Below are 23080 nucleotides of genomic sequence, written 5' to 3' on the forward strand. Positions count from 1 at the left end.
CGTGATTGAGTGCACGCACAAAGACCAGACAGGTACGTGTCAACTTGTCTAAGCTCAGGTAAGAACATATGTCAGTGTGTAAAAACAGTGGCCTGTTCCTTTAAGGTTACTGGCGAACCGCAGGCCAAACAAAAGCGCATGCCGCCACGTACTGTATTTCGTATGCAACAACATTGGGTCCAAACAAAGATATTTAAGGAGAGAAAAAGAGAAAATCTAAATGATCCATCACATTTCCATTTAGCGTTATTTCATAAAGTTACATCACCCATATTGGACTACAAAATACACTGCAGCCGCTGACTTTAATGACTCAAACATGAACCAAAATAACGATGTGAAGTTACACAGAAAACAAACGATGATTAAAACTGACACGTGTCTGTGCTCTGTTAACTCTAATATGTATTTTGTCACTTTTATAAAGTTTTGTTCGTGCAGAATCTTATATATATATATATATACACATCTATATTTTTTTGTATATTAAATGTGCGCCTGCCAATCAACAGTGGTTGGGCATGAATCACTCGAGGGTGGGGGCGAGGGGGGTGGGGGAATGGGCGGCGCAGTGGCTTATGGGATGGCACATAGCTCCCAATCGCCAGTAAGGGACCACAAGAGGTCACTATGCTAAAGTGTCTCTGATAGCTAGCATACAGGCTCCTTTTCCTAACTCCTTCCTAACCGACAGCCCAATTCGGAGGCTTCTTATCATGGCGGACGCTGACACACATCCGCTTTGGCGTTGGACCTCTTTCAGAAGGGGCAAACAAGTACATCACTGCAGTTGGCAATTATCTTAAAATAATTATGTGAAATGCACAAAGCAGATGCTATTTTTCTTTAAGCCAATTAGACTCTGCCTCTGCTCCTTTTAGCTTTGGGCACGGAGAAGCAGTAAAAAAAAATTCTGTAATCTCCAACAGCCTCCTCATTGCACACTGTCTTTCTCACGTTACTATGAATTTTCCACCGTGAAAAGTGATCAAAATGTGTGCCTCTGGACGACATGCTAAGAGTTTGTTTTTATGGCGCTTATAGGGCGGCACCCCCACTTTTTCCGACCTAGCCCTGCTCTATTTTCTGCAGCAGTTGGTCAGATACGATCTCGTGGTGCAGGCGGACATGTGCCAAACAGAGCCATAGTGGGCACAAGAACGCGGAAACAAAATGAGGAAGTAATGCTAGAATCAAAGACTTTTGCTGCCAATTGAAGAAAGTGATGAACGATTTAATGTAAAAGCGTATTTCGAACCATGAAAAGTCATTCCATTTTTTATATATACATATATAATGAAGTGTTGTTGTAGTGTTATTTTTCATTATCATCTCCTAAAAACAGTTGCAAAATGTATTCTGTCTTGCATAAAGGCATAGAAATGATAAATGATTATTTTTATCTCCCTTTTTTTTTTACGGAATGTTATCAGAAATACCACCGCTCTATGCATGACTGAGCTTCTGAGCAGTTTGTCTTCATTGGAACTCTCCGGCGGCTGAATACGCGGCAAACCTCTGGCGCGCCGAAATACATCGTTAGACCCTCCTCGCCTTGCACACCATGTAATTACCATCCTCGGCGCGATCATCGTCTCTGCAGGCATCAAGAGAAACATCGACTGTCTGGACGCTACCTTAACGCTTTGGTCAAAAACAAGATCAATTTTTCACAATCGATGTCCGTGTTGTTTGCGGAGATCACGGGAGATTTGAAGTTTTGAACGGCAGTCGTCCAAATCATCTACAAACTTCTATCCGAGACAAACTTAATCAGAAAAGCAAAGAAATGTTGTCTTTGGAAAGTCGCTCTTGGCATGGACCCGATATCGCAGCTTGGACCCGGTAATTGGTTGGTCACATGCCTTCGCTGCCAATTAGTGCTACCAGTATGAGAAAGTTTAAAATATTTCCCTTTTTTCATCTGATCTGTTCAGAAACAGAAATGTCAGAAATATCTACAGTGAATCCTTGGCTCCACCTTACCCTCGCCTCTGCATATAATTAAAAAGTAGCATTCCTATAGGCGTTAAACAAACCAGCGTAAACCGCCATATATCCACTTTCCTTCCCGCACAGATCCAAAACCATTACACTCAATGAGTGGGCTTTCTACCAAATACAGCGATTGTTCTTGGATACCAAATTTGGAGTCTACATTTCTCATTGTTCAGTGTTTTCAGCACTGGCGGCTCCTCATTGACTAGAACAGTGGTCCTCAACCACCGGGCCGTGAAACATTTGCTACCGGGCCGCAGAGAAATAGTAAATAATTTATAAACGACTGCATTTTCTCATTTTATCTTTGCCCTCTTGACTCGCCAATTAGCTCATCCATAGATATACTGATAGATAGAAGTCGCCATATTCATTTTTGTACTCGAGTTCTTCTGGTTTTATTACAGACAGAATCAGTGCAGCCTCTCCATTCTCTCCATTTCGCATTCCCCGTCAGCTCGTGCACGTTTTTGTAAAACTTCATTGCGCTGCGGCCTCACAACTTTATGTGCATTTACCTTTCATGCTCTCACAGGACAGAGAGCTGTATGTATCGCCCTGAGAAGTGAACAGTCCTCCTGAGAGAATAGAGAACATGCCATGGTCCCGCTGTAGCGTGCTGTGATCAAAGGGTTGCGCTCCATTCTTTAAAAACGTGAGCCATAGTCTAATTACGCACGTGTTGATAAGCGTGTGCCCCCCCCCCCCCCCCCCCCTCGTTTTTGAAGTTTAAATGTGTGGAAAAATTAAACTTGCTGTAAAAAGTACGATCTCTGGAAATGTGCGCCAATTCAACAAGAAGTGGGGGCGCCACCAAAAATTGGTCTGAGGGCCACATTTGGCCCCCGGGCCGCACTTTGAGTACCCCTGCACTAGTGTGTGATGAATGTTGTGAGAATGCTATTTGTTAATCAGGTGTCTCAGTGAGGTCTTCCCTGTCCATCAGAAGTGCAGAAGCTCTATGGGCCTCCCATTGAAGCTCTCTTTTTAGAATACAGCCTCTGATTGGCTGACTCTTAATTGTTGTGAAGCTCCACTTCAAAGCAAGGGGGCGATGTAACACCCACCAGCTGAATGCTGATTGGCTGCCTCAGCTCAAAGGAGAGAAAAAAGCTTTGACTGACAGCTTTTGCTCCTCCTCCTGATCTTCCCGCTCTGTGTCTGTGGGAGTAGCATTAGCATTAGCATGAACTGCTGTCATTGTGAAGCTACAAGAGGAAAACTGAAGCTGTTGAGACCAACATGACAGGGATGGACTTTATTCAGTCATGGATACTTCTGGAAGCTTTCAAAAGAATGTACTTTTGTGGGATAAGAAGACCTGGTTTAGTTGCTGATGTAGGAATACTACATTTGACCCCAAATATTAGGCCGTCAATGGAGGCGGTCAATGGATTCAGACCATTTCGGAAATTTTGTTCCAGAAGAAAGACGTGATGGCTCAAACATTAACATTGAACACAAATTTATTCGATGAGGCACTACTTCATCTCGCACCACCCGATTAAACATTGAACGGTGGACTAAAATAATGGACTGCCTGTGCAACACAAAGGAAAATAATTATTTTTGGACTTATGTATGACTTTTTGTATTAAGGGACAATTGTCAAGTCCCTTTGTGAAGGTTAAAGCCCTATTGTCCACTCGTGCTCATTCATTTTCCTTTCTTCAGACTTCAGAGCGGTATTGTCTCTGTGGATGGGGCTTTCAGAGGCTCAGTTTATACTTAAGTACAAAAGGAAGGAAATAAAGGTTGTAAACCCCAGTAAGCAACAGGCAGACTTTTACCAGACGAGGTTGGCCGTACAAAGGGGTGAGCACATGTGTTTTGTTTATTTTAAATACCTTGTAATGCACACTCCAGAACAGTAGGTGGCGATGTGCACATGTGCTGTCAATGGAAGATCTGTCACAGAATTTTGCCGCAACTTTTGTGTTTTAGAAACTGCAAAGTTGTTGTTGGTGATACTTTATAATAACTACACCTTATTTGCCTTTATAAATGATGAGTTAACACTCACACAATTCATTACTTAAGTGTGACAGACCCTTAATAACTACTGAACAATGAAGTATGTGAAGAACTATTCATTATGAGTTAGGCACTAACTGTAGTAAAGTAGTTATTAAGTGTCAGTCACACTTAATTAATGAATTGTTCATGATGAATAAAGTGTAATTCATCATTTATTAAGGCTTATTAAGGTGTAGGTTTAAAAAGTGTTACAGTTGTTTGTTCTTTCAATACTTCTACTTTTACTGTAGTAATGAAATCCAGTGCAAAGACCAGTTCTGATTTGTAGTAGCTGTAGTAATTATAGTAGTAGTAGTAGTAGTAGTAGTAATAGTAGTAGAAGTGCATTTATTTATTTATATCACCAGCAAAGTCCCGCAGAGATACAGAATCTCTTTTTCAGGGGAGTCCTGGCCCTATTGTACATGTTTTTAGATGGACTGAAAACCGGAACAGCAAGAAGAATATTGAACAGATGCACTATAGCGAACAAATAAACAAATATAACATAAAATAGAAAGGATCTAAGGATCTTGGTCAGGAGCAGAGCTGCTTTATGAGCATTTGCAGTGGGAAAGTGTGAAGGAAACGCAGCATCCTCGTCCTCTCTCAATCTGCTTTTATATGAAAACGAGGACGTGTCAACAAAACCACTGAAAGTGCAGTGCACGTCTTTGTCCAGCAAATGGCGCTGTGTTCCTTACACACGCTTTTATATGCGCCGCGAGTGCACAGAGGAAGACAACTTATCTGTTTGTACTTCCTGGGATGAATATGACTGTTTAAGGCAACTCTGGAGCTTTCTAAAGTAAAAGTGAGTCATTACAAATTATTTTCAGTCAGTTGTTTGAGCAAATATCAACGTAAGAAGCTTCGCAACACAACATAATGAGATTGTGAGTTTAGCCAATAAATGACAAACAGGGCTGTGACGTGACCATGAGTTTGTTCTCATTTTCTCCAGTTCACATGAGGCAGAGCGGCTGAGAATGGCTTCACACTGAGACACGAAACTAATGCCTTTTTAAAATTTATTTAATCTATATTTATACAGGGAAGGCCCAATGAGAGTACAAGTCTCTCTTTTTCATGAGCGCCCTGTTTCAACTGTAGTAGTTTTAGTGCAATAGTTTTCAGTGAGGCCGGGTGTCAAACAAAACGATGTGCGATGTTGTGTAAAAGAAACGTGCGTCCAATACCAAAGTACTGCCATTTTGTCGCCATGTTCAGTAAACTGCGCCTGAGAGGAGCAACAACTCCAAATGAATGTTTTTAACGCTGTTTCAAGAGATAAGATAAGCCTTTGTTGATCTCACAATAGAGAAATGGGCAAATAGAAAGTAAATGTGCAATGTATTTCAGGATAGTGTACAATTAAATTAAATCAATATCTTATGATTTGTAACAATTCCTCCGAAGTTGAGGGTCGAGGATAAATTTGGGTATTTAAAAGAAAATTGGATGCAATGGGTATTCCGATATTGCAGCGCACAGAATGTCCACACATTGTCTGTGATTATCCAGCTTTGAGGCGAGAATGCTCATCACGTTTCACTCCCGGCGCTCACTCCAGCGGCAGCAGCACAATAGAATCCGAGCCGCGTTTCCCAGTTTGGTCATTATTTCAGTTCAGTTTCGACTTGTCCATCTTTGGAGATTCACATTGACTCTCATTTGTATTCCAGGCGTGCTTTTGTTTGGGAGACCGGCCGCATTAAGCACAACAATTTACACCCGACGAGACGATCGCTGACGCTATACGCGCGGCGAGGAAGGCGAGGTGGACTTGAAATAACTCAAAAAAATAAACACAAAAGGTGGAGAAGCAGAGAAATGAGGAGAAGAATGGCAAGGGACACAGAAAAGACTGTGAAAAGATGCTTATTTACTCGCTGCCCTTTTACAAATCTCGAAGTGGATATATTAAGCATAATTAACTTGCCGTCATGAAGAAGTGAAAAACTGGTAGAATCTAAACAGCTCTTTGTGTCACAGTCTCGGAGAAGGCCTTTTGAATCACATCACTCCGATGCCACTGTCTGAAAAGTCGATGGCTTGTTTTTCAGACATTTAACTTTTCGTCTGCTGTTTCTACTGTGATTTTTGACACAATTTTCAAGCTGATGACAAGCTGGACGAAATTTCATCTTTAGTACTGGCGACGATGTAGCCTGGCTCATGATATTTAGTCTGGGGACCACCAATAAGCGGATTCGGCATCTCGGCGAGTGCACAGCGTGCTGGTCCAGGTTAAAGGTCAGGACTACCCAGATCGTATCCCAAACTGTTAACATGACCGAGTGTGACGCAGATATTGAATATTTTGAGCGTTAAAAATCGATGTTTTAAAAGAGTTCTGTAAGAAACGGGGACACAGTGGTACCGGGAAGAGAGAAAAATAATTCGTGGCTCTTGCTAAACCAATAGATAAATAGTAAATAGACGTATCGGTTACAAATAGCATTACTAGCTAGCTATATGTCAAACTTACTAATTTAATCCATTCGCGTCACGACGTTCTGGATCCCACAATTGGAAATGTGATGAGTACGTATGGTGGCTCCATATACAACACTGTGAGGTTCCTTTATTGCACTTGTGAATAGAGCAAAACTCTTTCATAGACTGATTAAGCCCATGTGGACAGTCGCACTGCACTGAGGAATGAATGCGAACCTGGCATATCGCCGTAAAACCACTTTAAGCGAAATAATAGTCACTAAATAGCCGGTTGTTCTACTATGATAGTCAGGTTTTAATTTGACACTGTAATGACAATGCTGATTTGGCTTATTCATTCTCTCGTAGGAGAGGTGTGGTTTACGATCGCCCATAGCCGTTTATTGGGCGCTACGAATGTCTATCATATGCGTCTGCAGTAGCCATAGCCAATCGTATCAATTGTATCCGATGACATATGACGTACCCGCTGTAATAATAATAATAATAATAATACATTTTATTTGTCGGCGCCTTTCAAAACACCCAAGGTCACCTTACATGAGCTCCAATGATAAAATCATAACAAAATGAAACACATCAAAGTAAGTAGCTAAATTTAAATAGGTGGGTTTTGAGATGCGATTTAAAAAGGGGCAGAGAGGTCATTTGTCGGAGTTCAGCGGGGAGTGAGTTCCAGAGGTTTGGGGCTGAGCGGCTAAAAGCTCGAGCACCCATGGTGGCTAAGTGGGCAGTAGGTACAGACAGCTGAGGGGCAGAGGAGGACCGGAGGGTGCGGGAGGGAGGAGGCACATGAAGGAGCTCAGTGAGATAAGGAGGGGCCAGGTTATTGAGAGATTTGAAGGTGAGGAGAAGGATCTTGTATTGAATGCGATGTTTGATGGGGAGCCAGTGGAGCTGCTGAAGAACTGGGGTGATGTGATGAGTGGATGGAATTCTGGTGATAATTCGGTCGGCGGAGTTTTGGACGAGCTGGAGTCTGTGGAGTGATTTTTGGGGGAGACCAAAGAGGAGTGAGTTACAGTAATCTAACCGGGATGTGACAAGACTGTGGACCAGAATGGCAGCTGTATTGGGGGTGAGGGAGGGGCGGAGGCGGGTGATGTTCCGGAGATGGAAAACTATAAACCTGTAAACCTGTAAACCTTCGAGCTAAACTATTTAGAACACGGTCTAAAGCTTGATCGAAAGATGGTCGCTGCTGTCACGTTGGGCTTCCATCTCCTCACACGTGTCAGTAAGAGGAGTCGACATTACCCGTGATGATCGATGGAAAGAAACGTTTACATGTCCACCTCCTCGCCGTTGGTCTTTAGCCTGGAATCGAGTGTGTAATTCCACTGAGTTTCTCCAGTAACTGCGGGTCAGGCGAGTGCATTCATCGCTCCGAACAGGGTGAGCGCCTCGATCGTCGCTCAAGAGACTTGGGGTCGTGTGATCAGTTGCTATTACCGCGTTCCAGGCTGAAAACCAACAGTGACTGGAAACTGTTTATCACTACTATGGACAAATTATATCCAATAAATATATAAACCTTGATGTCGAACTGTTGGCCGGGTGAATGATGAATGGGGATGGGAGCAAGTGCAATCCACCAGAAACCATGTCTCCTTATTAGCAATGCCTCTTATCGATGCTGTCTGTATTAAACCTGCAGATCCCTGACTGCAGATCCACGCATTTTCACTTCATCACAAATTAAAGTCTGCGCACCTCTATGCATTGTCCTTCCCAAACGGTTCCCCCATCCAAGTACCAGCCAGGCCCTTTGCTGCTTAGCTTCCCAGATCTGACGGGATCGGGCGGAGCAAAAGGCGGTATGGCCAAGGTATGTTTCTTGACATTTGACCCATCTCTCACCTGTTAATCTTTTTGTACACAGTGCATATTAGCTCAATTTGGTTTCTTTTCCATCTGCGCAGTAATGATCCAGAGTCACATTTGAGCTCCGAACAGGCTGCTTCTCTGTAATTTACTTGTTTTACATTTGTTAATGAGGGCCCAGATGCACACTGCTGTCAAAAGTGCCTCAAGAGAACGCAGTCTGGATATTCTGTGCAAAAAAAGGCTGACAGCGCGTGAGTAATAGGGGCTGACGCTGAACGTGTTTGCATAATATAAAGAAGTCTATTATAATGTAAACTTTTCAATGTCCCCGAGGTGAAAGTGTTTGGGGTCTGGTATTAGGCGACACACGATCACCAAACACTGAATTTAGTTGAACGCTTCTCGGTAGCCATCATCTTTGATATGTTCGTTGAGTGGAAGCAAAGTGTTTAACCTGTGGAAATTGTGCTTCATCCCCCAGTAACCATCGAGAAAAAGAGTAGAGGGCTAAATATTGGCAGGCTTAAATTTAAATTTGCCCCATGCTTTGGTGAGGCTTACTTCCTTTTGTCTAATTTCAGTCCTCTGATCTGAATCAACAGTGGGACCATTTAATACCTTCTTGATCCTCCTTAAAGTCGAATCCAGGCTTTATCTAATGATCCATGAAGCCGCAACTAAACGCATAAGAGAGTGCCCTATTTCCAAAACAAAATGTTAAAAAACATTTCTGAAATATTAAAAGACAGGTTACAGTAATTTATTGTATGTATTCACCTGATTCACTCATAGGCCTGTCACGATAACAAACTTGAAGTTCGACATATTGAGGCAGGAAAGTATCGCGATAAACGATATTATTGACTCTAATGATACTCGATACTGTCAACTCTCAGGCATAAAAATGACAGTAAACCTTTGTTCTAAAAATGAATATCCTAAAATACCACACAAGCTGCAATAAACATGAAATATAATGTAACTCAATTTTCTTTCATTTCATTTTTTTTTTCATTTATTTATTCATTTGAGCAGAAAAAAGTGTCAACATTTTACAGAAAGAAAAAAAAATACAAAACAAGACTTTGTGCTCAAAAGGAGTTGGAAGAAGTTCAAGAACTTATAGTAAACCTACCCCTTATCTCTCATTCAAGTAATCATCACATAAACTTTCCGCTATACTCATGCAAGAGACCGATGCATGAGTCTGAGCTTACATATTGATATAAATCGTTTATGATCGTACAAAATGTCAAAGAAGAATTTCATCATTTACAGTCTACCAAAAAATGAAAATAAAGGATTTATCATTTACAGTCGTAAACAAATAAATACACCATATAAGGTGCATAAGCTATGGTGCATAATGCTTCAGACAAAATGTGCTAAAAGATGTACCGACGATAAATATCGAGCCCACAAATGTATCGTCATTAATCGATATAGTAATTATGGTGACAGCCCTATTCACATAGATTATATCAGGTAAATGCATTATTATATGTGTGAACATAGATTATACACTAAATGAGCAATCTTATTCTGCTATGACAAGCTTCGGCTAATTCATAGCATCATCCCCGAGAAGAGCTTTTAACAAAATGTAATAAATGTATGTTGGCAAAGGTTATTCCATTTGTTTTCCCATTGGACTTGGGTACATTCTGAGGTCGAACTATACACTACCAATATGGTTCACCCACAGAACAGTACACAACGTTCAGACTAAAAGAGTCATCATTAAAAAACTTTAAATGTAACTCATTTAGATTAAGATTTTTAGCCAGATATTGAGCCCAATTTGACTTTCCCAAGTTTGGAGAGGCGTGGCCCAAAAAGAGTTTAACTTGACGTGGCGCTCCTTATGTTTGTGTTGTCAGACTCTTTGTTAAGTCAGAGCCGCAATAACCTCAAAGGGCAGAAGCGACATATGTGCCTGCTCAGGGCCCATCGGCCACCTGTTGTTGTTTTTTTCCACAATTAAAATTAAAATATTGTTTTACAATTGACGTGCAACTACAGCGGCACAACATTCATGAAACAGGCAGGACAGGGCAGCTACATATTTGCGTGGTGCATGAGAGCCAAGGCAAGTTACATTTTTCTCAGGGCCCCTTTGGAGGCTTGATTGTAAGAAGCAAACACGTTTTTTTTTAATTGAGTGACTCTACTGTATAGCAACAACCTTGGGCGCCATCCGCTGGAGGGGGTGCCGAATTGCACTTTAGTTTTGGAACCCCATGAGGTCCATGCTCCCGCCATCAACAACATCGCCGATATCCGGACATAACTTTGGAACAGTAGGTGATAGAGACTTGTCTTTTGGGTTGGATACTGGTCCTTCTACACCTCCATTAAGGCGAGACACTGCAGGTGAACAGGAAAATGTTTTTTTTTTTACAGATATCAATTTGAAACTTTTGCTGTAGATCACTGGCATAAATGTGAGAAAAAAATACGTGACAGGTTTTCTGTCATTTTATCTTTTCATATAAGAACAATGTGTTTTATGCCTAAAAATGCCCCAAATTTCCCATCTTTTCATATAAGAACAAGGTGTTTTATGCCTTTTATCCCATCTTTTCGGCGACGAAATCTGAATAATGGATAGAGCTACATTCAAATTTATGGTTTCATTTTATTGATGAATGAGTTGCCAAGACTTTTTCAGAGGGGATTTAGGATTTCTTGTTTAGTTTTAAAATAAGCTGTTTTTTAGTGGAAAAATTTGTAAAAATGTAATTTTCGCCTTATTTTTTGACATTCAAAACTCAATAAATCAGGCTCGGGATTAGATAATAAAAAATCCCTCTGAAAAAATCTTCCAAATATCGTTCAGTCCAAGGCTGGAAAATTTGAAGTCTTTAGGTCCGACTGACGTGGACATAGAGTCGCCACAATGACAGAAAAATGTGTTTTGAGAAAAAGGCCCTTGAAATTGCATTGTCCCATATAAGTCTATGGGGGAACATTGAATCAGCGCAATATTTAAACATGTTATTGTGAAGATTAGGCATATTTTCTGTTTCCGGGTGAAAGCTTGTATGTTCAGAGACCAATTTGGCCCAAAACCTGAAAATTCAGTTCAGGTCAGTCTTGCCTCGTGCGCCAAATTGGCCATGAACCAATAAGGAAAGTCATTGTTTGCCGAGTCCACTCACATCCACCCAGAGCTGGACTGGCCAATGGGAGACCAGGAGTTTCCCAGAGGCTGTTGTACTTTTGGGCCAGTCAGACCGAATGGGACTGCAGTAGCTAATAAACATAAATAGGCATAAACGGCAAGTGTCTAGTCTTGCATATATCAAAATCTTAACATTTTAAAACCTTCTAGTGTGAAACAGGCTTTAGAAATCCATCAGCAAATCAAGGATCTTAACAGTCGTTGCCAAGCCAAACAAATCAAAACAGACTGTCCCCCTCGAGCCTACTATCTTGCAGTAACCATTCATTTCTGGAGTTTGCATTAGCGGAGCGTTCCCCCCCTCTGTCATCGGAGCACAAGAAAATTCAGAAAAACGGCAAACAAGTATAGTCCAAATGAGGCCTAATTGTTTCTCTCGCAAATGAGGGACTAAAGCCAGGTCCTGTTAGCGGTGCACTGGCGCGTGGTCGAGAACCGGAGCCTGTGCCAGTGAGCGGCGTTAGCACCGTGGCGCTAATGTACGAGCTAACAAAATGGCCGCCAGCCACAGAGGCTTTATGAGCGGGAGCAGCTGGTGGGTGAGCAGAGCGGCGGGAGGAGCAATGACTGTGTGGTGGGATCCAAGAAGAGCATTACGGAAGCGGACGCAATTAAAGGCAATGACTTCCACTAAACGGAGTTTTTTGTAGCCAAGTTATTACATTGTGGTAGGACCTCGCTCCAAAAGATGGCCACTATTATTTTTAGCTTTAAATGCTTCTCTCACCTGTCTGCCGATAGAAAATGAGTCCTTAATTTGTGTATGTTCAGAAATTAGGGTTGAAATGTTGTGTCATATATTCCTATGGATTTCTCGGAAGGTCACAAGGTGAGTTTTTTTTAATCAGGAATATTATTGATTTAAAATTAAAACCTTTTGAATTTACTTCAATAAAATGTAACTATAATGTATAATACTGCATAATAAACCAAGAGAGAACATTATTTAACTTGGTGCAATGTTCTGTCAATGCAGCTCTTTTTTCTTATGGATTGTTGGACCTGGACTAAATATCAAAGATGACCCAAAATAGTTTTCCCAAAATAAATGTCATTTGAGGCTTATTATCTCTTCATTTCCTGCTCTTCGAATAAGATTTGAGTGGTTTTGGTGAGTGACAGGAGCTCCATGGTAACGCTCAGGGGCGGGACTTGAGACTTGAACAAAGCTCTTTTGGCTCATATCTAACAACAACAAACTACGGGAAAGACTGAAACTGAGTGAACAACGGGTGAGGGATGCATTATATGACTCTTCCTGTCTCCTAATTGAAAGGAATGCGTCTGAAATGCTGCGGGAGTTTTGCCGGTGACAGTCATTATGCTGTTTGTAGCTCGCAGGTCCCTCGTGCTTTGGGTGCGCTCCCGTGTGTAAACAGATTGTATCAGGTGGTGGTTCCAACTTCCGTGTACTGATCCAGGACCAAATGTAACACCGTTTTGGAGGGATAGGACTCCGCGATCGACGTAATGTTCTCCCCTGCCTTATAGGCTACACTACTACAAACATTAACTATCAATGCTAAAGTATATAAATGTATTTAAAAAAGCCTGAATAATTCATAAAACAGTAGCATTCTACAGAATTATACATAATACATTGTAATTGAATTTCCTACTTTGCCTCGCCGTTTCAGGCTTTCTGTAAAATGCCCAATTACTTTGCTGTCACATTACCAAGCCATTTAATTAATATGCCTTTGCACTTTTTAACTTGTATTCAATGCCAGACTGTTTTCTAACTTTTCAGAATTTAACCTGTGCTTCCGTTTTTAATTTACTCTGTGTACAGTATATTAGTTCGCTCAGAGTAAGAGTAGGCTGCCTCAGGCCCGTGATTACAATACAACGAACATCCTAACATCCATTGAAATATTGCACAAATGTAGAAAATGTGGTAAAATTCTTAAAATTTCCTGGGGGGGGGGGCACCCAGACCCCTTATTTACCCCGAGGAACCATGAGGAACATCCACACAAAACCGTTGTTTTGGGAGTCTGTAAACAATCATTTTCCAAACTAGGGACAGAGTGAAAAGATAAGAAAACTCTGTTTACGTGTCTCCATCTCTACGGCATCTCTGCAACTTTGGCTAAAACGACATCACTGTGCCATCGTTGTGTAAGTTAACCATCATCTACTGACCTTATAATGACTTTTACTGCACAATCCTCTGCTCCTCTGCTGAACCGCGAGCCACAGGTGATGAGGAGGAAAACACCACAGAGTTATAGCTCTCACTTAGTCTGTGCTTTAAAGTCCGTTCACTGACAGCATCACGGCGTAAGTCCCGTCAAGTCCATCCATCCATTTTCTTCCGCTCTATCCGCGGCCGGGTCGCGGGGGCAGCAGTCTCAGCAGAGATGCCCAGACTTTCCGATCCACGCACACCTCCTCCAGCTGTTCTGGGGGGACCCCGAGGCGACACCAGGCCAGCTCGGAGACATAGTCCCACCAGCGTGTCCTGGGCCTTCTACAAGGCCTCCTCCCAATAGGACATGCCTGGAACACCTCCCGCAGGAGGCGACCAGGAGGCAACCGAAACAGATGCCCTAGCCACCTCAGCTGCTCCTTTCGACGTGAAGGAGCAGCGACTCTACTCCGAGCTCCTCCCGGGTAACTGAGCTCCTCACCCGATCTCGAAGGGTGCGCCCAGCCACCCTGCGAAGGAAGCTCATTTCGGGCTTGTATGTTGTATCGGTGATCTCCCGCGAGGTCTGAAGTGTAAAATCACCTCCTTGCCTCTCTTCTGTGGATCGTAAAATCCATGGAGCAGTTTCATATTCACAGCAATGGTACTGTTTTTCCTTCCAGAAAAGTTCACAGCTCATGTCCTACCCACAGTCTTGTTCTACTGTCTGTTGTAGCGTCACAGCGCCACACAAAGGCCTGGCAGATGTATCGTTTGTCTTCTTGTAGCCGTAGCGTATCGCAAAAATGTGACAAACGTGCCCCAGTATATGGACCTGACATGAAGATCCAGCTGTCTCGACTTGGGACACCGAGACATTAAATCTATCCAGAATCAGATGTAGGAGGATTCCTGTCTTTTGACTAATAGTGCAAAGTACAATTTAACAACACTTCTTAGTCAATCCTTAGTTTTCTCTGCCCGGAAACCAGAAGCAACCGAACCCATTGAAACCAGTCTGCCTGAGAATCGCACACACCGTCGATACTATGTTGCTGAAGCCGAACAAAGCCCCTTTTGTGTCTGTGTACTGCATGATCGTTCTGCGCTAGCTTTATGAGACTCCATAAGTTCAAAATGACTATTGATTTCAACATTGACCGCTTCGTGTGGCTTCGCGCATTGTATTATGTTCCGTTCTGTTCGTCAGCGTTCAGTCAATTCCAATCACGGTAAAAAAATCATTTGACACTCGCATGTGTTCTGATTTCCTATTCTTCTCCGTAAAAAGGAAAAAAAAAAGAACGTATTAGATTTGTACCGTACTTGCTTTGTTGTTGCGGCGGAGTGACATTGTTTAAAGACGGGCCTTGGCGTTGTACGCGGTTTACTGTGTTGTGAAAAGCGATCATTAACTTGAGTTATATGAGCTGCTTTTAAAAGCCCCTCGAAAACAAAGGCAGCAGTGGACCACCGCGCGAGCAATGTTCCCTTTAATACAGTCCGTGGCGATGTGGAGGGAAACTTTGGGGTTCAGTTTCGGGAGACTTTCTGATCTCACGGCCCACATAACCTGTGCACTTTCTGGACTACTTTGGAGAGATTGTTTTGTTTCATCCATATGCTCATACAACCTAAGAAAGATATTATACAGGGTGAGCCAACAGGGAGACAAAACAAACCATGTAAAGTAAAATGTACAGTAATATTTGGTCATTTCTTCTTCTTCTTCTGCTGAAACCAATTCTATGTATATCCTGAACAGCCCAGACTTACTTTCCTTTCTGTCATTTCTCCAAAAAAAAACATTATTTTGAATGCGTGGGTGAATTGGGTGTATTTTGCTTTTTGCAGATATTTGGAAATAACCTCAATAATCACAGAGAAGCTATGGTGAGTGTTTTTAATCCGTGATGAGTAGATTAAAGGCACACTGTGTAACATTTTGGACTATACTGTTGCCATCAGTACAAAACATTTTTCTAATGACCAGCTCGACACAGAAAATGCTATTTCTGCAGTGGGTAATCAAAGAATGGATTTGGATGAGGACCATACCTGTTTGAATCTCAAATTCTGCTGACTTTAGTCACGTCTCCATGGAAACGAGCTGGAGAATGCTGCCACTGTGGGCCAACCTGACCAGCATGTTTTCCGAGGTCGGCAAAACAGTTAGCACCACGCTCTGATTTTTGATTTTGATTTTTTTCAGCACGGCGCTCTGCCTTTTGAGGAAGTACACAGAAAAAAGCCGCGCATCTGGCACTACGAGTACATCAAGAACCGAATCATTTTAAAGGAACAGACCACCGTTTTTCCATACTGTGATATGTTCTTACCTGAGCTTAGACGAGTTGATACGTACCTGTCTGGTCTTTGTGCATATCCATGGAAGAGCTTGGTCGCTTCCAACTTCACCCTGTTTGGAGCTATAGGAATACATTGGGAGAAGCCAAATGCTAACAACATCTTTGGTCGTTTTGCGTGACTGAGCGCACGCACAAAGACCAGACAGGTACGCATCAACTCGTCTAAGCTCAGGTAAGAACATATCATGGCAAACAGATCCCCGGTGACGGGTCAGACAAAGAACGGTTCAGAAGCCCCTCATGAGAGACCAACAGGCCCGGATAGAATTGTGAGGCCGACAGCTGCCCCCACGACCCGGCAACGGAAGAAAATGGATGGATGGATATTTGTTACAACAATTTTTCATGTGGTTTTTGGGATAACCCATACAGTTTTGGAGTCACTGATTGATTACTGAAAAAAATTGACGTACAATACAGTTTCAGCGTCTATAGGTGCTACTAAAGTGGAAATGTTGCAAGACTGGAATGAAAAACGTTTGAGAGATTGGGCTTTAAGATTGTGTAATGCGATCCGCCTGTACACTTTTGCAGTTGGTATGTTCCAGTAAGGACATGACCATATTTGGATTGCATGGCATTGCGCTGGAGACGGAGCCTGGGAATGGAGACTTTGACATTAAAACTAAGATGTTAAGGGAGGGAAACCAGCCATAAGTCTCATCATCAAATACTGCAGTTGGCAAAACATGTTCTGGAGGCTCCTGCCAGCTGTCTTTAATCCCACTCATATCCACCCATCATTTCCATCGTCTGCTTTTTTTGGGACCAGATGGCACTATCTTGAAATCTCTCAACAAAAAAATACCTAGAGGTGAATATTAATCTCTTTGGCCGACAACAAAAGCCCAAAATCAACAATCATCTTGAAACATTTTGACTTAGCTTTGCGTCAGACAGCACACATTGGAATGAATGTGTTGTCTACTAAGCGTTATGACAGATATTTTGAGCAAAGTCGGTAGTCTGGGGCGATTTTCATCGGTGTGAAAGATGAACAGTCACCCACTGGCCTCAGACGGAGATGTCAATTCAGCTTTTATCAGAAAGAATGAACCCAATGAGGCAACAAAAAGTGCTTCTTTGAGTCAGCAAGTTTTGTGTACTATAAATGTTTAATCTGAGGAGCTACACGTCTTGGTAAAGAGCAAGAACAACCCGACTGACCAGGCTAAGTTGTCCTCGCCAATAGTGGTGATTTGTGCAAGAAAAACTGAGCTGAATTTGCCACTGTCCTATATATTATACTATAGGGATGTCCTTAGCTGTCGCGATTGCAGAAGTCGCCTCTTGTGTACCGGCCACTTTTCACGACTCAAACGCGAGTCCAGTTGTTCCTCCCCCACTATGACACAAGAGCAGCTACAAACATAGGCCTCGATCTCATGGATGCTGTTGGGCTCGAACACCTACATAAATCTTTGGGCTCCCAGGCGTATATGCCCGGATTACAAAATGATTCAATAGAGATAACATGGTAATAATGAGAGCTTTCTTTTCTGGTCTCCTCACATGAGAGTGCGTCAGTCCATTACATCAATATACTGTCGCTTAGCTCAACAAACAGAGCACATCACTTATACACAGGAGTTTCAAACATTGAGTCAATGCGTGAGGAAAGCCCTTCTCTGTGGTCCTCATGGCGGGGAGCTGACGTTGCAGTAATACCACCCCCTGGTGGCCGGGGGAACTCCAAAAGACACCTGGCAAACAGGATTCCTGTAGCTTTGGGCCTCATTTAAACTGCTTTAAAGCCAGGCTAACACCGGTTATCTCTTCTATCTTCTATCTATAAGTCTGTTGCTTGTTTTTTGTTTGTTTTTGGGGTTAGGTTGGGCAACTGTCTTCAGTTGTGACTAAGAAATATTGCAAAATCAGGAAAAAAAAAAAAAAAATGCTTAGTGTGTCCTCACCTTTACTCCGGAGAGACAGTGCTGTTGTCATGTTTGCAGATTGGTTTTATTCTCTGTACGTTAAATATAGGCTCGTCCTTTCAAAAGGCTCCAACGTCTGCATCCCCATGACTCCCTGTGTAGAACAAACAGAGTATAGTCTGGAAAAGGCCAAACTAACCCCATGGCCTCATACTAAACATGCCCAAACCGAGTCCTTAGCTGCGCTCCACCTCATTACTGAGCTCAGTAGGATGTGAGGATTTGAGACCCTGGGTGGATCTGATCCTGCTAAATTAATAGCTATCAGGGATATCTAGTTTTCAAAAGAAAACTGACAACAAACAGCGGGGTATTACTGGATGGTGTTTTTAAAGGTCACTGGGTCCCTCTGACCTCATCTAACGAGCCCCATAGAAACTCATGCATCATCGGAACTGCCCGCAGTCCAAGTGCGAGCTTATGAAACAACCACTCATGTAGTACAGGGGCAAAAACAAATATTGTTTTCTGTTTAGCGCTTTTTACCCGAGAGCTTCCGTTCAGCAGTGGGATAAGACAAAATGAACAAAACGAGGACAGAGATGAAGCAAAGCTTTTAGATGAACACTTTGCCAAGAGGATGAAATATTGGTGTAATGATGGAGGGCTAAACTAATGGACCTGAAACAAAGAGCAGGAGAAACTCAGTCAAAGCTCTTTCTTGCATTTAAGATTTAATGTATTGGACTCTGGAAGAGCTCTGGCCTTTTAAGATGAAGTGAAACCAAACCTCATATCAACTTATTTTAGTGCTGTATATGGGATGTTGATAATGTTTCTGTCACTGTACACGTTTGGTATTTGAGTGCAAACTTGGAAGGGGAAGGAAGTAATGAAAGAAAAATTTGCGATACACATTAACACTAAACATTAAAAATCTGTACAAGGCATCCGTGCAGATTTTTTTTTGCGAATAAAAAAAGGTTGACATTAGTGCATATTTGACAGTGGCCTCTGTGTTGCTCCCAGATTAATTGTTTTTAGGGTTTCTGGTAGGTTTTCTTTGCTGATGGAACCATCTCCATGGTTACACATTTGTCAGACTGATGAAGGGCCAAGACACCCTTGTATCATGTGTGTCCTGGCATGTATCATGTGATACATGATACATGGACTTCTGAGCCCTCTGCATGATCAATGTGATTTATTTTTCTCCAAAAACCTGATGTATACAATCAGATACATAGATAGATAATGCAGAGGTTAATCAACCAGGGGTCAGTAATTCATTCCCTAGAGCATAACAATTGAAACATATAAAATGGATGCTGGCATTTTCTCAATTTTGCAAAATTTAAGATTTTATGGTGTGAAAACTTTCAAATTGTTACTGATACGTCAAAATGAATGTTAAGAGAATTGATGCAATGTAAAACTTTTCAAAATTTACCTCAAATGTCAGTCTATGGACAATGTTGGGTAGTTGTGATTTCTTTGCTAACAATCAGTTTGTATCACTCTATTGGAACTAGTCAATTATCTCAGACAGCTTGTGATTTCCATGGGACATAAAGTCAGTCTCTTTGCAATTGTCACATCAAACAAAATAAAAACGTGGCATTATTCCGCATGACCCCACAATTTCTCCCTCAGAGCAACAGTTGTCATCCGTCTCGGCGCTAATGTCGGCGTGGTCAAACCTGCTCGGTCGCCCCGCCATCCGCCGCGCCGCAGATTGCCTCGCGCTCTCCCGGAGTTATTACGCCATTTAAGTTAACAATGGCCCGGTCTCCTCAGCCACACAATTAGAATCAACATTAATAATCGCCAGCTATCTTCGCATCAATGTTTCGCGGGGGCATAATGGAGAGATTGGGCACTTATAGCGCCGTCGGTCAAAAGGGATGGCAAACTAAAGTCCGTAATGGCAGTCGATGGCGTGCCGTGGGAGGAATGCTCATGTCCTGTGATTGTCGAGCTTGAAATGCCCATTGTCTAATGAGTTAGCGGGGATGGAGAGAGTTACAGATGGAGCAAATGGAGGGAGTGCAGGGGCTGCGTGCGGCGACAAAGGCGGCGCTGGTCATTGACTTTGTAATAGCAGGATTTGTTCTCATTGTGGACTTGGAGAAAAGGATGGAGAAAGAGTTTATAAAGCCATTCAGATCAAGACGTTACGCAAGGGAGACTTATCATGTAAAGTAGACTCTTTTTATTAGCTTTTATTGTCTGTCAATTGTTATTTAACATTTACCTAGTAGTTCACTTTGTTGACACTGTTTACTTTGGTCATTACTTCTTGTACCGTAGAGCTTCCATCCCTGGGTTTTGTTTTGTCCTCGGCAATTTAGTAAGTAAGTAAGAAAGACTTTGAGTCAACCTGACCAGCATGTTTTTGGAGGTCGGGAAAACTGTAGCGCCCGAAGGAAACCTGGCTGGCTGCCTTCAGTCTCCTCTGATCTTCTGAAACGGTGCAGCGCTTCCTGGGTTTGTCCCTGTTTCAGTGGTGTCCTGCACTGGTCAGCTCCACCTCCTCCTGCGCAGCTCCCTCCGCTCCACAACAGTCGAGGTGGAGGAAATGTGTAGGTCTCAAATGTCTTTAGCTCATAAGCTAGCTGTTTGTTTACTTTTAAAAAGCTGCTTTCTTCAGGACCATTATGGATTCTCTGCAGTAAAAAAAAAAATCCACCGAACCACCACAAAAACAAACACACAGTTGCAATTGCAGTTTGAAGGAAAAGGCCAAAAATGCAGCTGTACCAAGAGAGAGGGGGGTTGCTTAATACTTAAGATTTCCCAAAACTACTGAAATATAAAATGAAAAGTCCATTGGAGAGCCCTCAGACCCCCCTCTTTTTCTTCTTATAGAGTAGTTGCCATATGACAGGTTTGCGAATCCAATCACTTCCGAATACCGATCAATTTCAATATTTGTCAACCTGTCGATAGTAGAAGTAATATTGGCCCATCTGAGATTATGACATCATCGAATTTCTAGAACGTGAAACGCCACCTAATGAACATATCACTGCCACATTGTTTTAGAATGCAAATATTCCACCCCCTTCACTTTTATGCTACGGCCTTATTCCAAGGGGGAAACCATTCTTTCAGCCTGAAATCGATTCGGAAAAGAAGCAATACAAAACAAAAGTAGAAAGACTTAAAATGTTGCATCTCTGCTGGGACCTGTCTCCACACCCTTTTGATTTTGATAGTCTTTACTTACTTTTGACTTGACTTAGCTTCTTCAAGAGCAGAAAAAAGTCTGGTATTTCAGTGTGCAAAAGTGACCGGAGCGCGTGTTGTTTCCACAGATGACCCAGGAAGCGTGCTCTCACAGGAACAATGTGCAGAGCTCAGACAAACCTCAGATCTACAAAGTGGGGATCTACGGCTGGAGGAAACGCTGCCTGTACTTCTTCGTCCTTCTGCTCATGATCCTCATCCTCATCAACCTGGCCCTCACCATCTGGATCCTAAAGGTCATGAACTTCACCATAGTAAGTCCACCATGTTATTATGTTTTTATTCATCGACATGACACTATTCCTCGTCATTCAATGTCAATGTCAATGTCAATTTTATTTATAAAGCACATTTAAAAACAACCATTGTCGACCAAAGTGCTGTACAAGAACAGTAACAATATGTACAATAAACACAATAAAAGTTAAACACAGGTAATATATAAAGGCACAAACTGTAACTGGTCTACATGGAACCGAAGGCCAAAGCAAAAAGATGAGTTTTTAATTTAGTTTTAAACTCCTCTACAGACTGAGCCGAGCGCACATGTAGAGGAAGGCTGTTCCAAAGTTTAGGGGCCGCCACTGAGAAGGCTCGGTCACCTCTGGACACACGCTTGGATTTAGGAACAGACAAAAGAAGACATTCTTCTTCGCTTTGGGCCCATAGATGGATACAAATTGCATCGTGTCATACTAGGGGGCGTGGCCTGGCGCAGGGATAAAGCTTGTTATGAGAATCACTTTTTTTTATAATATATTATCATATTTAGCACACACACATAAAGTTTAGGCAAGAGTGTGTACTTGTGAATGTATGAATGACATTTTGTTACATTCGAAAAACCTGCAGTGAAAACCCGGGCACTCGACGCTAGCCGTTAGCATGTAGCATGAAGTTAACATTGGAATTCTGTTTTTTACCCTTCCCTACTTCCCCCTCTTCATTCCTCTCTGTTTTATTTGGTCAAAACTACATCTATAATTCAGCATTCGGTATGGCGAGACACAGCAGGCGTAAGCTAATTTTTCACGCAGTGCTCAATGTTTATTAGCTAGTTTTCTGCCTAAACATCTGAGTTGGACACGGCGCTCCCTCGTCTTTCTCACGCTTAATTATTCACAAATCAGAATCACTTATTAATGGCCACACATCAGAGTTGATGGAATTTGGTTTTAGTATAGTGTGTGTGGTCTGAGGTGGTTTTCATATTGACATGTTTAGTATCTACGTGTAGCAGGAAAGGCAACAGAGATGACACTTTAATCTAAACAAGCTGGGGTACCTGACTTTTTGGAGCTGTAGAATACTTTTACTTTTGCCATTACAGGGTGTGCTATAAACACAACAAAAACAGATCTTGTTGCATTGTCTTCACCCAAATGTTTATTGAGCGATATTCTATAAGTGGAATCTGAATTAGTGACATTCATTTTCAGGGTGGTCCCCCGCTTCTGTTTGCCACCACTCAAAGCTATGCAAGGGCATATAATTAATTTGCTTGAACACTTCGGGTGTGAGGGTGGTGTTGTGAGAGCTAGAAACGAGTTTGGGTTAAAACTAAACATTTACATTTTTGAACAGGAAAAATCTTAAAACAAGGCAAAATTTGAAATGTTGCAGATTTCTTCGTCTATAAATGGCTTAATTAAAAAACAAGATATTCAAAAACCCCTCTGAAACAATCTTTGCAACTAATATTTCTACAAATGAATGCATTGTCATGTGAATGCGGTGTAACAGAGGTGTGTGACAATGACATGAAGCAATGCAGATTATGTCATTGAGCAGTTACTCTTCACAAATATATGAATGCCAATGTTACAATTTCCTTTCTGCATCTTGTGGGAGTCCATGATTCACGGTGAGGGCAAGGACTGGACAGGAAGAGACAAGTGCTGATACAAAACTGCTCCACATTGTTCATGTCAGGGCGATTCTCTTCCTGGCTCTGTCATGCCATGAAGGTCTT

General features: G+C 42.1%; 1 protein-coding gene across 2 annotated transcripts in view; it reads left to right on the forward strand.

Moving 5' to 3' along the window:
* Positions 1 to 23080, forward strand: part of sgcd (sarcoglycan, delta (dystrophin-associated glycoprotein)) — a 426694-nt gene that overhangs the window by 275230 nt on the left and 128384 nt on the right. For both annotated transcript variants that reach the window (XM_079565997.1, XM_079565996.1), the window contains one exon: positions 21177 to 21362. In XM_079565997.1, the coding sequence (XP_079422123.1) occupies positions 21177 to 21362 (186 nt within the window). The remainder of the gene's footprint in view (positions 1 to 21176; positions 21363 to 23080) is intronic.

This window comes from Gobius niger, assembly GCF_951799975.1.
Source record: "Gobius niger genome assembly, chromosome: 11".
Lineage (NCBI taxonomy): Eukaryota > Metazoa > Chordata > Actinopteri > Gobiiformes > Gobiidae > Gobius > Gobius niger.